The 15,202-nt window shown below is 45.0% G+C and overlaps 1 protein-coding gene across 1 annotated transcript in view; it reads right to left on the reverse strand.

Moving 5' to 3' along the window:
• The window catches only part of GRIA3 (glutamate ionotropic receptor AMPA type subunit 3), a 170,454-nt gene that overhangs the window by 28,252 nt on the left and 127,000 nt on the right, over positions 1 to 15,202 (reverse strand). The window contains 3 exon segments of the mRNA XM_032228546.1: positions 832 to 1,079; positions 12,840 to 13,017; positions 13,019 to 13,036. Coding sequence (XP_032084437.1) covers positions 832 to 1,079; positions 12,840 to 13,017; positions 13,019 to 13,036 — 444 coding nt within the window.

The raw sequence follows: 15,202 nt of genomic DNA on the forward strand, positions 1-15,202 counted from the left end.
AGAAGAAGGATAAAAAAAATATATATCTTTTTTTTTTTGTTATAAAAAATGCGGATTATTATTTTTTGGGGTTCTGGTTTTAAAGTGCTTTGGTTTGGGATTATTTTTTTTTAAAAAAATAAGCGGAGTGTCATTTTCTTTTCCCACAGGGAGGTGGCGCTAGAGAGCGTGGATTGGTTACAGCAAATGGCGGGATGAAATTGGAAGGATATTTAAACATTTGCTGAAAACTCTTGAGGTGTGCAGGATGAGGGAGACTTCCTTGAGAGAGAGAGAGAGAAAGGAAGGAAGGAAGGAAGGAGGGAAGGAAGGAAGGAAGGAAGGAAGGAAGGAAGGAAGGAAGGAAGGAAGGAAGGAAGGAAGGGGAAAAAAGGAAGGGTGGGGGAAAGGAAAAACACAACGAGGACACCACCGCATGCAATTTAAGATTCATCACATAGGGTGGTTTTTAAACTCGGGCTTTGAACATTTAAAATTGAGAGGGGGGGAAAAAAGCCACTGGACGATCAAGTTAAACAAACAAACAAACAAACAAACAGCAACCATCCGGAGGGACAACACGGAGAGAACATTTAGGGGGAAAAATATAATATATATGGATGCATTCAGGTCAACAAAACCGTAATTTACCATCGTATTTAACTCCACGGAATACTGTGGATTTTTTAAAAAAAAGATTTTGTTTTTCGTTTTTGTTTTTTTTTTAAAAAAAAACTGTTTATGTTTACCTCAAATCCACAAGAAAGAAAAAAGAAAAAAAAAGACAACACAATACATCAGGGTAGGTGGAATACTATAACAACATGGAAATTGTTATATTATTCCACCCACCTTAATGCTGAGCCTTTAGGAGTTGCTACACCATAGCCTTTGGAATCCAGGTTCCCACCAACTTTCATTGTGTCACAGGGCTTTCGCTGTTCAATGTACTCATTCATGGTGGATTCGAGGAGGAATGCAAACTTTCCCTTTGATTTCCTCACGCGGGCCACCCCGTCGGCCGTGGTCTTGGCAAACACCGAGGGCTCTGCCGACTTCATGTATGACCACATTTTCTCATAGACAGCAATTTTGGATCTCTGAGGAGACAGAGAAAGAGGGGAGAGAGAGAGGGGGAGTGGGAGGGAGAAGGGGAGGGAGGGAGGGAGAAGGAGAGAGAGAGGAAGGGACGGAGAGGGGGAGAGAGGGAAGGGGAGAAGGAGAGGGAGGAGAGGAGTGGACGAGAGGGAAAAGGAGAGGAGAACGGGTGGAAGGGAGAGAGAGGGGGAGAGGGGAGGGAGAAGGAGAGAGAAAGAGGAGGGAGGGGAGAGAGGGAGGGGGAGTGGGAGAAGGAGAGAGAAAGGGAGGGAGGGAGAGAGGGAGGGGGAGGGGGAGGAAGGACGAGAGAAAGGGAGGGAGGGAGAGAGGGGGAGGGGGAAGTGGGAGAAGGAGGGAGGGAGGAGGGAGAGGGAGGGAGGGGGGGAGAGAGTGGGAAGGAAGGAGAGAAAGGGTGAAAGGGGAGAGGAGAGGGGGGGAGGAGAGGAGGGAGAAGGAGAGGAGAGAGGAAGGGAGGGCGAGGGGGATAGAGGCAGGGGGACAGAGGGAGAAGGAGAGAGAGAGAAAGGGTGGAAGGGAGAGAGAGAGCGGGGAGAGGGAGGGAGGAAAGAGACGGGGAAGGGAGGGAGGGAGGGAGAGGGGAGAAGGGAGGGAGGAGAGAGGGCGAAGGGGCAGGGAGGGAGAAGGAAGGAGAGGAGAGAAAGAGACAAGTCATTTATTTATATATATTCTGCCTTTACTATTTTTCAAAAAACCTCAATAAAAACCTAAACGAACACACTTTTAATAACTAACAATCCGACCAAGCGGGGGGGGGGGGGGATGGGGAAATGTGTGTCATCAAAAAACGGTCGCATCACCTGTAGTTGAGCCAGAATTCCTCTCCGAATCTCCTTTACCTTTTTAAAAGTCATCCGATGGCCTTTAATTGCTGTTCGTTTTGAACTGACCAAAAAGGGGTTTTAATCAGCTAATGTACTTTGCTGGCTGCACACTGTGCCCTAATTAAAAGCGGATATATTATCTTCTAACGAGTACCTTATTCATGTGACCTTAATTCAGCCCAGTTATATAAAGAGTACAGTACGTTTGAGGGGCAGGAAAAAAAAGAAGAAGAAGATATGAAAGCTTAGTTGTTCGGGCAATGTCCATTTCATTATCTCATGATTGCTGTCCAAAAGTAGAACACTGAAAAGCACTGTGAGTGGCTTTCCTGTGGGCATCGACTGAATGTTTGCTACTGCGATTGCTTCCAACTTAAACCATTAGCTGATCCTCTACTTAACCCATTAGCTGACCCTCTACTTGATTTCTGCTTCCCAAACCTGATCGGGTGGATGTTGCCATGTTATGGATATTGTCAGGTCTTCCATCTTCAGCCCGGCACCTCACTGGCCTCCTGCCGTCAAAGGCTAGTGGGGTGGATGATATAGGGGAGCCAGTGAGTGATAAACCTTGATGGGAAAATGGGAGAGGGGGAATCAGTGGTGGGTTTCAAAAAATTTGGAACTTCTGTAGATGTGGCCTGCTTTCCGGGTCCACTGGTGGAACCTCTTCTAACCAGTGGTAGATTTGACGAAACCCGTTCTACCGAACTGGTGCGAACCAGCAGAAACCACCTCTGGGGGGGAATGACAGCTTGATGGAGAACAGGGAAGCTGAGAACCCATTTGCGCCTGCACCAAGGCCAGGCACCTTGAGAAAGAATGCGGATGTCCCAAACATCTCAGCATTCTCAAAAACCCAGGTGAATCTTAATTGGGTGAAGTTGCCAAATTATGATGAGGACACAGAGGCCAAGACTATTCAAGAGAGTCAACTGTCATGCAAGAAGCTGCTGAAGGTTTTCAAGAGTTGATGACTGGATCAATCATTCTACTAATTATGGAGAAGGTCAAGTGCATACCCGATGCTGACCCCTTGAAAAATCATCCTGAGATATTGGAGTGAAGGAATATACCTTGTTTCCCTGAAAATTAGACAGGGTCTTATTTTCTTGCCAAAAAACACTTGGCCTTTTTTGGGGAGGTCATTATTTTGAGGCGCAGGAGGGGGCGAGCGTGGTCACCTCATGGCTGCTTCTGTGGTGCAATATTTCAGGGAGGGCTTATTTTGTGGGAGGGCTTATTTAGCGCATGCGCTCAAAAGCCCAATTAGACTTATTATCTGGGGAGGTTTTTTTTCACAGAAACGAAGTATATAAGGAATATTCTTGGGATAGGTGGATAGAAGGTTGCTAGAAGGCCATCACTTGTAGTGAACTTTGAAATTATGACAGGAGCTGTGAATTGCTCTATCCCTTTTTTTATTCCTCAAGGTTGTGTTCTCAATGAAAATGATCTTTTTTGGAGGGTGTGTGTGTGTGCTACCTCTGCTAGGATGAAACATTTTCTCCATTTGTAAAGCTGAGGGAAAATGTCACAATTTACCTCACAAAATGGCAACTGCTTGAGGCAAAGACGCTGCTGTCAGGACTGCAATATATCCTTTTATGAATTTTGGCCCTGCCACACTTTCTATTATTCATTATGCGTTTCATAGTATAGGTGATGGGAGGGGGGAATAGACAAGAGTTAGGATTGTGGAATGTATGTGTCATTCTTTTCTAGAAGCCAAGGTCATCTTTTGTTCTCCGCACTTTTACACCTGACCGGAAGCAGCTGGGTGGAGACGCCAGCTGGAAGAAGAAGATTGGACCACGTGATGGATTGTGGGTGTGGGGCAAGATCATGAACTTTTAACTGGGTGGGATTCTGATGTCATTTCCAGAATTGGGATTAACACAGATGGCCTAAGATGTCTGCTTTATAAATTGGAACTTTAAGGATTGTTTTGCCTTGGACTCTGATTTAATTCTACATGATACTTGAAACGCTGATACTTGCTTGACTCTCAAGACTGTGACTGGCATGTTTCTCAGCACAAACTAGCAACCAATCTCGAACCCACAGCTTTCTCCTCCTGAGGGAAGCCAATTTCACAGAAAAGCACATCGGTCAGGCTTAAGGACCAGGCCTAATTTGATCAGGCCAGGCATAATTGGTCAATTACAAAACCAATGTAGGCAGAGCCATGAGGACTAACCCTCCGAAGCTCATTAGAGAAAAGGAGCTTAGAGAGGGGAAAAAAGAGAGAGATTTCCTTGTGAGGCCCAGATTACAAACTTGATCCCATTTTCAAAGAGATGCAAATGTCTCCGTCTTCCATTATGTCAGGACAAAACGAGTGGCGAAATCAGGCTGAATAGTGACATCCGCTATTGATAGCATATTAGAGATGCGGTGGTTCAGTGGCTGAGCTTGTCGATGAGAAAAGTCAGCAGTTCAGCGGTTCAAATCCTTAGCGCCGCATAACGGAGCGAGCTTCCTTTGCTTGTCCCAGCTTCTGCCAACCTAGCAGTTCGAAAGCACGTAAAAAATGCAAGTAGAAAATAGGAACCACCTTTGGTGGGAAAGTAACAGCGTTACGTGCGGCTTCGGCGTTTAGTCATGGCCACATGACCACGGAGACGTCTTCAGACAGCGCTGGCTCTTCTGCTTTGAAACAGCGATGAGCACCACCCCCTAGAGTCGGGAATGACTAGCACATGTGTGCGAGGGGAACCTTTACCTTTACCTATTGATCGCAATTAATAGCACACCTCCTTCGTAAATATTAACGTGGCCCAAAAGGAACAAGGGTAATTTGTCAGCGTTAAACCGCGAGGATCAAAATGGAAGGCTGCGGGTCCTTTGCTTTGAAAGTGACACGAAAACGGGAGTTATTCGCCACGTCTACATTTTACCAGGGAAAATTGAATGGGGAGAATTCAGGGCGCACGTATGAAGCAGGTGGAAAGCCTGACCTACAGCATTTCGATTCTCATGGCTGTCGTCACCTTAGAATGATGGGGACGGTGCCAGTCACGGAAAGCCATTTGCTATCTGGATCGTGGCCCAGGACTGGGGTGAATAAAATTCATCACCATCTGTCTGTTCAAAATAAATTGCTGGGGGAAGTCTCGTCTCCGCTGTCTTTATTTCTTCTCCTTCCAAAACCCACCCCCCCAAAATTGACAAGCAATGGAGAACGTCACTTTTGGTCTCTCTAAGAAGGCAGGGTTGGATTATGCTTCTGCCAATGCTGGAGAAGATTTATTAGTTGTTAATAGAGTTTTAGTCAGTGGCGGGATCTTGCCGGTTTAACAACTGGTTCACTCATTATGTGCTGTGCTGTGTGCACTCCGTGTGTGCCCACACCTGATGTGTATTCCAGTTTTAACAAAACTTACATGTAACTTACAAAGGTTTAACAAAACTACCGTATTTTTCGGAGTATAAGATGCACCCCCCCACCCCAAAAAAAGAGGGTGAAAATCTGGGTGCGTCTTATACACTGCATGCAGCATTTTTGCCCCCTTTGCAAAAATGGATGTGCAGAAGGTTTGGGAGGCTTGCCAAGTGCTCCTGGGGGCAGAGGAGGGCAAAATCAAGCAAAATGGGCCATTGTTACTCATTTTTGGACCCCAGCCCCCAGGAGCACTCTACAAACCTCCCAAAGCTCTACACGCCCACCCCCTTTTTTTTGCAAAAAAACGAGGTGTGCAGAGGGTTTGGGAGATCTGCAGAGTGCAAAAACTTTTTTTAAAAAAAATTACCTCTTCAAAATCATGGTGCATCTTATACTATGGTGCTTATAGTCCGAAAATATGGTACCTTCCTTCTGGGGAGTAACATAGCTGAGGCATGGCAATCTACTATCAGCTGAGAGGATATAGGTAAGTAAAGCACAGGGGTGAGTCAGCAGGCCACACCGATGTCGGAGCTACCGGTTCGCCCAAACTGGTCGAACTGGCTGAATCTCACCCCTGGTTTTAGTCCACCTCTGTTACTTCATAAGTAGCGAACATAATAATGCTCCTTCCTCCTCTTGTTTTCCCCACAACAATCCTGTAAGGTGGGATGGGGCTGGCTCAAAGTCACCGAGCCAGCTTTTATGGCAGGACTAGAACTCACTGTCCTGGTGATGGGTTCAGAGTCACCTAGCTGGGCTTCCAGCCTAAAGTGGGATTAGAACTCTGAGTCAATGGTGATTGGCCCAATCAGCTGTCTTTCATGCCTAAAGCAGGACTAAAACTCACCAGCTTCTGGCGATTGGTCCAAAATTACCCAGCTGGCTTCTATGCCTAAAATGGAAGACTTGTTCTGGCTTTCTTGTTTTAGTCATTGACCCCATGCTTATTCTTGCTCAAATGTTTTTGTGGCTTCGGGGTCAAGAACTCAACAGAGTTGTGATAAAGTCTTTGACCATCATGAAGTCTCTCAAAATGGAAAGAAAGCCATCAACATCTGTGATCATGCGCTAGCCAGGATCTCCACGAGAGACCTTCCATAGTTAAGACTCAGAAGATGACCTTCCTTGTAGCCTCTGCGTTGTCTTAGCTGCGCCAAGCTGTGAGACTCCTGAAGGGACCAGAGACTTGTAAATTTAGAAGCAGCAGCAGGCTGAATGGAGCTAAAAATGTTGCAGCTTAGCCAACCATAAAGCTTTAATAGTTCACAAAGAGACGTGAAAAAACACCTCTTCCATTAGCAGCTATTTCAGTTTGTAACTCTATGTGTAGAGCTCTCCAAGGTCCTGAACATGCCCTGAGTCGCTGGAATCCAGATGGTTATTTCTTCCGTTCACTTTGGACACATTGGCATATACTGACAGAAACATCTGTTCTCTCAGGTTGCTGCCTCAACTCCCTGCACCGAGATGTCCTGATCAATCAATCCATGGCCAAGTTTACAGTCTTTTTACAACAGATGCTGGAGGCACCTACCGTATTTTTCGGAGTATAACACGCACCTTTTTCCCTCAAAAAAGAGGGTGAAAATCTGAGTGCGTCTTATACACTGAATACAGCATTTTTTGGCCTCCCGAAACCCTGCCCCCTTTGCAAAAATGGCCTGAATTGCCTTTAAGAAGCTTCCAGAATGCTCCTGGGGGCTGGGGAGGGCAGCAGAAATTAGAAACAAATGGGCGTTTTTGCTTGTCCCCCCCCAGCCTGCAGGAGCACTCTACAAGCCTCCTAAAGGCTATGCATGCTCTTTTTTTGACAAAAATGTGCCCATTTTTGTGGAAAATGGGCCATTTTGGGAGGTCTGCAGTGTGCAAAAACTTTTTTTATTTGCCTCTTCAAAATCTTGGTGCGTCTTATCTCCAGTGTGTCTTATACTCTGAAAAATATGGTATTTCCTAGTTGAATCCCCATCTCTCCAGAAGGTAGAGCTGGGTTTTAAACTATGACAACTTGAAGAGGTGTTGGACTTCGGCTCCCAGGATTCCTGCGCTGGCTGAAGAATTCTGGGAGTTGAAGTCCACGTGTCTTCCAGTAGCCAAGGCTGAGAAAAATGTGTCGAGGACTGACCCAGAATGAAAAGAAAAAAGTCTACTGTGACATTATGGAGTCGTAACCAACTCATCTTGCTTGAGTCACTGTACAGCTATGGGGTGGTGTAAGAGACAGAGACCAGGAGGGCAGAAATCACCCAGAGATAGAATGCCTAGAGGCGTCTTTAGGACATTTTCCCAATCACAGAATTAATTAACTCTGTCGTCCATTATTTAGAAGATAGAGCATGCCAGACATGTTAATGTAACTGCACACACAAAATGGTTGGGTCAATTTGGAGCTAGGTTAATTGCCAAGGACATTTGACCCAGTTTTCCTGTTTGTATGTCACTTCTAGAGTAATCTCGCTAAGCATAAGAGAGTTGTGCAAACACACTGATGGATATAAATGCTTAGCTATCTATCTTCACTGACGTTCTCAACCAGGCCAGAAAAGTTGCTGTCTGTTACTGGAGGAAAGGGGCAGAAGAGAGACAGGAATCTGGCAAATACATAGTGACCATCAGTGTTGAAGGTCATCTATTGGTTGGAATGGGACAATTCGCCACAGCCAACTTTCCACAGTGGCTTTGCCATGGACAATTCACCACAGCCAATGCACCATGGCCAACCCATAGCCCTGATGGTGCTCCTGATAAAGTTAGACTAGAATACAGCTGGAAGAACCTTAGAGGTCTTCTAGTCCACCCCTGCTCAAGCAGGAGACCCTATACCATTTCAGACAAGTGACTGTCCAGTCTCTTCTTAAAAGCCTTCAGCTATGGAGCCCCGTACAACTTCTGAAGGCAACTTCTGTTCCATTAGTCAATTGTCCTCATTGTCAGAAAAACTTCTCCTTAATTCCAGGTGTGCTTCTCTCCTTGATTAGTTCCCATCCATTGTTTCTTGTCCTGCCTTGTGGTGCTTTGGAGAATAATTTGACCCCGCTCTTCTTTGTGACAGCCCTTCAAATACCAGGATACTGGGATATTGATCTTCATGCTTCAGGTGTAGAATTTGGCTCAGAGCTTTGGCCCTGTGTTTCCACACAGATCCTTTCTTAATGGAGTAGAAAATAGCTACTCAGTGGGTTCCCGTTGACATGATTATGTTCACCAATTAGCCAGCCACAATTCAGTCAAGTGTATTCGGAAACCCAAGTTTTCTCTTTAGCTTCTGGTTGAGTCTGCCCTACGCAAAATGGGATTAACTGTCATTAAGCATGTTGTCTGGATATCACCAACATTGAAAATAATGAAAATAACAATGATAACTATGACTTTACGTATACTTGATAGAGGACTGGTGATATAATGTATAACCTTAAGAACATATTGCAATGATATCTTGTTGATAAATAATTTAATAAGGGAATAATTAAAAATTGGTATATATGTAGCGACTGTTAGATTTTGTTGAAAAATGAAGGAATAAGATTTCTGTTTGAAGGTATGAGGTACAAGGATAACAATGAACATAAGCATACCTGATAGTTGATTGGTGGAATTATGCATAATTGAAAAATAGTGATATATAAATATAATGGTTGGTAAAAAAATTTTTTTTCTTTCACATGGGGATTATATAAAGGTATACTGTTATCAAATAACAATCAAGAATGTAAGGGAATTATGATTTATTGGGGAAAAAAATAATACTAATTGTAATTGAAACATACTGTACAATGAAAGTGAGGTATTTAGTTATACTAGATGAAAAATCTGTGATGGTAAATTATTTGAGAATATGATGTTAAAACACCTGTAACCAAATGACACGCTGTATGTGATGATGCTTTTTTTAAAATTGTTGTGTGTGTTGTCTGTGTAATAAAAATAAAAATTTAAATTAAAAAAAATAATGAAAATGTTTTTAAAATCCTTGGGTGTCCTTGGATTCGCAGCTGACATTAGAACACCATCTGTCGGCTGTAACCAGGGGGCTTTTGCCCAGGTTCGCCTGGTGCACCAGTTGCGCCCTATCTGGACTGGAGGCACTTCGAATGGTCACTCATGCCCTCGTCACCTCAAGGCTTGACTACTGCAATGCGCTCTACATGGGGCTGCCCCTGAAGAGTGTTCGGAGACTACAGTTGGTCCGGAATGCAGCCGCACGAGCGATATCGGGTGTACCTAGATACACCCACGTTACACCTATCCTCCGCGAGCTGCACTGGCTTCCCATCGGTCTCCGGACGCGCTTCAAGGTGCTGGTTATTACCTTTAAAGCCCTACATAGCCTAGGACCTGGTTATCTGCGAGACTGCCTCCTGCCACATACCTCCCAACGGCCGATAAGATCTTACAGGCTGGGCCTCCTCGGGTGCCGTCGACCGGACAATGCCAGCTGGCAACCCCTCGGGGGAGGGCCTCTGTAGCTGCTCCGGCCCTGTGGAACGATCTGCCCGCAGAGATCCAGACCCTTCCCACTCTCTCGGCCTTCCGAAAAGCCACTAAAACCTGGCTGCTCTGGCAGGCCTGGGGCTGTTGACTCTTGAATGGGTCCAGCCCCATCTAGGTTTGAGTGCTGGTGTGTTGTTTTAAATCTGTTTTTGTTTTCCCCTATATTTTATTTTATTTTACTCTTGTATTTGTAAGCTGCCCGGAGTCCTACGGGATGGGCGGCATATAAATTTATTAAATTACTAATTAATTACTAATTTTTCATCTAAGGGAAAAAAAAACTGTTAAGGGTTTCAGGATGGATTGCTGTTTGAAGTGAAGGTGGCGATAAAGGTAGATTTACACAGTGAAGGGAATGTTGCGTGGAAAAACATGGTCACTTCTCTTCCCTCTCCAATTCAGTAAATTCTCAGTTTAACAGATGTCTATTTCCTGGACTCTGGATGCAAGAGGGGAAACACGTCTCTATACTTTATCTTCCTATGCCTGTACAATTCCTAGTCATTATTTTAAGGGTTCACAAAATATATAAAATATGCATGGGTAAAATCTCATTTGCTGTTTGACACATCGGCAAGCCTCCATTCAGTTTTAACAGGCATTCTCCTTTAACCGTTCTCTTTTCATCTCATTTGTCAATTAAACGAAGAGTTTACTTGTAATTGAAGTGACTGGCAAGGCAAATTACCACCACCAAGGAAGCACTAATTTTAAAGTGCATAATTTATCTCTGAACTGATTGCTATCCCCTGTGATGCAGGCCACCCTATAAACCTGATTTGAAAAGGGACGGACGAAATGTGTGCCACAGATAATGATAGCAAAAGTTCTCATGTTCAGAGTTGCTATGGAGTCTCAGCATTTCATAATACATTTATAAGTCCCCATGCAAAGCTGTGGCAAATCTAGACAGCATACTAAAAAAGCAGAGACATCGCCCTGCCAACAAAAGTGTGTATCGTCAAGGCTGTGGTTTTCCCAGTTGCAATGGATGGCTGTGAAAGTTGGACCATAAGAAAGGCTGAGCGCCAAAGAATGGAGGCCTTTGAACTCTGGTGCTGGAGAAGACGCCTGCGAGTCTCTTGGACTGCAAGGTGATCAAAGGTAGTCCTGGAGGAGATCAACCCTGACTGCTCTTTAGAAGGCCAGATCCTGAAGATGAAACTCAAGACTTTGGCCACCTAATGAGAAGGAAGGACTCCCTGGAGAAGAGCCTCATGCTGGGAAAGAGAGAGCAAAAGAAGAAGGGAACGGCAGAGAAGGAGGTGGCTGGATGGAGTCACCAAAGCAGCAGGCGTGAGCTAAATGGACTCCAGAGGATGGTAGAGGACAGGAGGCCTGGAGGAACGTTGTCCATGGGTCGTGAATGGGTCGGACACGACTTCAAACTAACAACAACAACATGCATTTTGAGTTTATGAGCTTCCTAAAGTCGTCTCTATATGCTGTGCAAAATAGGTCAACAACAGCGTGGCGCATCGCTCCTTAAAGACTATGTATCTAGGTGGGCAAATCACAGCCTGACTTTCTGTACCTATGGAGTCAAGTGCACTAAAAGTTAAACCCTTACACACACACACCCACACACACACACACACACACACACACACACATACATGCGGTTTAAACTGAGTCTCCATCCATCCCCAGGAAATTCTTGATGTAACCGCAATGGAATTTGGGGCACCCAAACTTGGCCTGACCCTCTGCTGTCAGACACACAGAGACTTATTTTAGCTCTGCTGTCAGAGCAAATTAATTTCCACTCTCCCAACAGCAACTCCAGGCTGGATTCCACTCTATTTCCCTTCACCCGTCATGTGAATGCCAGATTCTCCTTGCTCGAAGGAAAACTGCCTCGGAATGGTTAACCCCCTTTAATGGAGAACGCAGATAGGTTTAAAATATAAGTCTGCTTTGTCCCCAAAATGGAACCCTGCACGTTCATCTCTTCCTCTAAGAGGGTTTCTGTTTGGATCCTGGGAGGGAATGGCGTGTCCGTGTTCATTCAGGACACCTCCTTAGCCAGCAGTTGTTCTCCTCCCTTCCTCTTAAATACAAATTGGAAAATAGCTGAAGGATCACGGAAAGCGACTCTGCTGATCAAGACAAGAGAGTCAGGGACTAAAGAATACTCTTCCCACAACCTGGAACTGAGCTGGCTTGCTTTAACAAATTTTCTTTCCTATCAAGTGGAAACAAAAGAGGAGCGGAAGGGGAGGGGCTTTTGCAGGTAACAATTGGTTTCAGGAGTGTGAAGATCTGTCCATGAATCTCAAAGACTCTGTGCCCAGTCATTCCTTGCATAGCACTGCGTTTGGAAAGTATTTGCCATTTTTTTCAGAGTATAAGACGCACCAAGGTTTTGAAGAGGCAATTTTTAAAAAAAAAAGTTTTGCACTCTGCAAACCTCCCAAAAAGGGCCCGTTTTTTGCGTGAAAACAGGCCCATTTGTTTTTCCAAAAAAAGGGCATGAATAGCCTTTAGGAGGCTTATAGAGTGCTCCTGGGGGATGGGGGGGCAAAAACAAGCAAAAAACAGCACATTTTTTGCAAAAACGGACCGTTTTTTGTCAAAAAAAGGGCATGGATAGCCTTTAGGAGGCTTTCAGAGTGCTCCTGGGGACTGGGGTGGGGGCAAAATTGAGCAAAAAAATGGCCTGGTTTTTGTTCATTTCTGCCCTCCCCAGCCCCCAGGGGCTATGAAAGCCTCCTAAAAGCTATGCACGGCCATTTTGGTGAAAGGGGCGGGGTTTTGGAGGCAAAAAATGCTATTCAGTGTATAAGACGCACCCAGATTTTCAGCCTCTTTTTTGAGGGAAAAAGGTGTGTCTTATACTCCAAAAATATGGTACATGCAGCTTTCCAAGCTAGATAGGTCTGTGGTCATAAATTCACCTTTGAAAGACTGTTTACCAGGCCTTTGCTGAATGTGAATGAGAGGAATTCATTTCATTTAAAAGGTTTTGTCTGGACACCCACAACGGGCTCACCTGCCCACCCCAACCAGGACTTCATACCCCTTGAAGGACACAAGACACTTACTCTAAAGAATTCTTTGGTTGAGCCGGAATCCAATGTCCCGTAGGCAATCTCGGTCTGCTTAGCCAGATCTTCCGCGCTTTCAATGGGTGACACCATCCTTTCCACCGTGAGGAAGGCAGCCAGGTTGGCGGTGTAGGACGAGATGATGATGAGGGTGAAGAACCACCAAACTCCGCCCAATTCGCCCTGAGAGAGACCTAAGAAATTGGAGAGGTGGTTACTTTGCTATACGGTGGTCTTCGGTCTTCCGCAGGAAGAGAAATCCCAAACGATCCAAACAGACGGGGAATAAAAGAAAGAGAACCAATATTGGCATTAACGGAGTCTAGAAATTCACCGAGCATTACATTCCTGGCGTGGAAATGTCACAACACTGCCTAGGTAGTCCTCTGCCTACGACCACAATCAAGCCCGAGACTTCTGTTGCTAAGCGAGACCATTGTTAAGCGAGCTCTGTCCCATTTTACGACCATTCTTGCCACAGTTGTTCAGTGAATGACTACAGCTGTTAAGTCAGCAATGCAGTCGTTAAGTGAATCTGGCTTCCTTATTCCGACCTGGCTTGTCGGAAGGTATCAAAAGGGGATCACGTGACCCAGGGACAAGGCAACTGTCACAAGGATGAGTCCACTGCCAAGCGTCTGAAACTTGGTCATGTGACCAGGGGGATGCTGCGACCATTGTAATTGTGGAAAACGGTCATCAGTCACTTTTTTCCAGTGCCATTGTAACTTCAAACAGGTGCTGAATGAATTGAAATTACTACCTGTAACTTAAGTCTAGTGAGAAGGAAATGCTTGCTACCGCATCGCTAATGGCTTTTTATCCAGTGTGAAGTATGGCCAAACCCAGGTCCTTTACCTAGGATTTACAGATACAGATTAACAGAGTTGGAAGGGATTTTGCAGGTCATCTAGTCCAGCCCCCCTCCAATCCAAGCAGGAGACCCTACACCATTTCTGACAGATGGCAGTCCAATCTCCCTTGAAAGCCTCCAGGGATGAAGCTCCCACAACTTCCGAAGGCAACTTCTGTTCCATGCGTTGATTGTTCTCACTGTCAGAAAATTCCTCCTTATTACTAGATTGAATCTCTCCTTGATCAGTTTCCATCCATTATTCCTTGCCTGGCCTTTGGGTGCTTTGGAAAATAGCTTGACTCCTTCCTCTCTGTAGCAGCTCCTCAAATATTGGAAGACTGCTATCCTGTCCCCTGGTCCTTCTCTTCACTAGACAAGCCAGGCCCAGTTCCTACAAACGGTCATCATTATGTTTTAGTCTCCAAAGTGAAGCTTTAATGCATCGTGAAAAACCAGAAACAGAGGAAAACTGAATAAACCAGCTAAGAGTCAGCTAACCATGGCCTAAACAGTTGAGCAACATTATTGTACCATATTTAACAGGATATCTCAGGTTTGCTCTTATTTCTGCCAAATTCCGGCATCCTGCTTTTAATTCTGAGCGGATTCTCTGTGGACTCCAATCCTATTGGCTGCAACAGTACTTCCTGTCCTCCTGTCCGCCTTATCGGTGAAAACGGAAATTCCCTTTGCCGTTTTATGCGTTTTAAAAGAAAAAAACAAAGAAAGAAAGCCAAGATGGTCTGCCACTCAAGTTTCTGTCCCATTTATCAGAATTCTGCATTCTCTTGCAGGGGAGAGATGCCAGCGCCGTTTGACGTTAATTAGAGCGCGCCCGTCTGGAAGTCAAGATTGCAAAGCACAAACATTTATAATTTATAAACGTGATTTACGAGGTAAGTGACCTCAGCTCCAGATTTCCCTTTCAGCTGGCAGCTCTCACAGGAGAGATGTGCAAACATCTTTATTTTTTCTCCCACAGTACAGTAACTGCATTTTTTTTAAAAAGGAAAAACTAAAGATGGGCCACTTTTCGGCTGTTTTGCTGCGATGGATTCAGGCGGTGAGGAATTCCATGCAAGAATCAGGGGGTTGGGGGGGGGTAGGCAAGAGAGGGAAATTGCGGTCTAGGAAATGTAGGTGATGATGAACTCTGGTTATCCGTTCTGACCCAAACACGAGAGCAGCTGTTTGTAACCAGGCTGTTACGAGTTCAGGAGACGTGTATTAGGTATTTAATACCTAATTTATAAATTTATTATTTAATAAATTTATAGGCCGCCCAATCCTGAAGGACTCCGGGCGGCTTACAGAAATACATTTTTAAAAGAAAAAGAATTAAAAAAAAACAGAGAAAAACAGATTAAAAGATCATTCATGCACTCAGTCTAAGCAGGACTGGACCTCATTCATGAGGTCAACAGCCCCAGGCTGCCGGAATAGCCAGGTTTTGGTAGCCTTTTGGAAGGCCGTGAGAGTGGGAAGGGTCTGGATCTATGGGGGT

The sequence above is a fragment of the Thamnophis elegans genome, chromosome 12, assembly GCF_009769535.1.
Source record: "Thamnophis elegans isolate rThaEle1 chromosome 12, rThaEle1.pri, whole genome shotgun sequence".
Taxonomy (NCBI): Eukaryota; Metazoa; Chordata; class Lepidosauria; order Squamata; family Colubridae; genus Thamnophis; species Thamnophis elegans.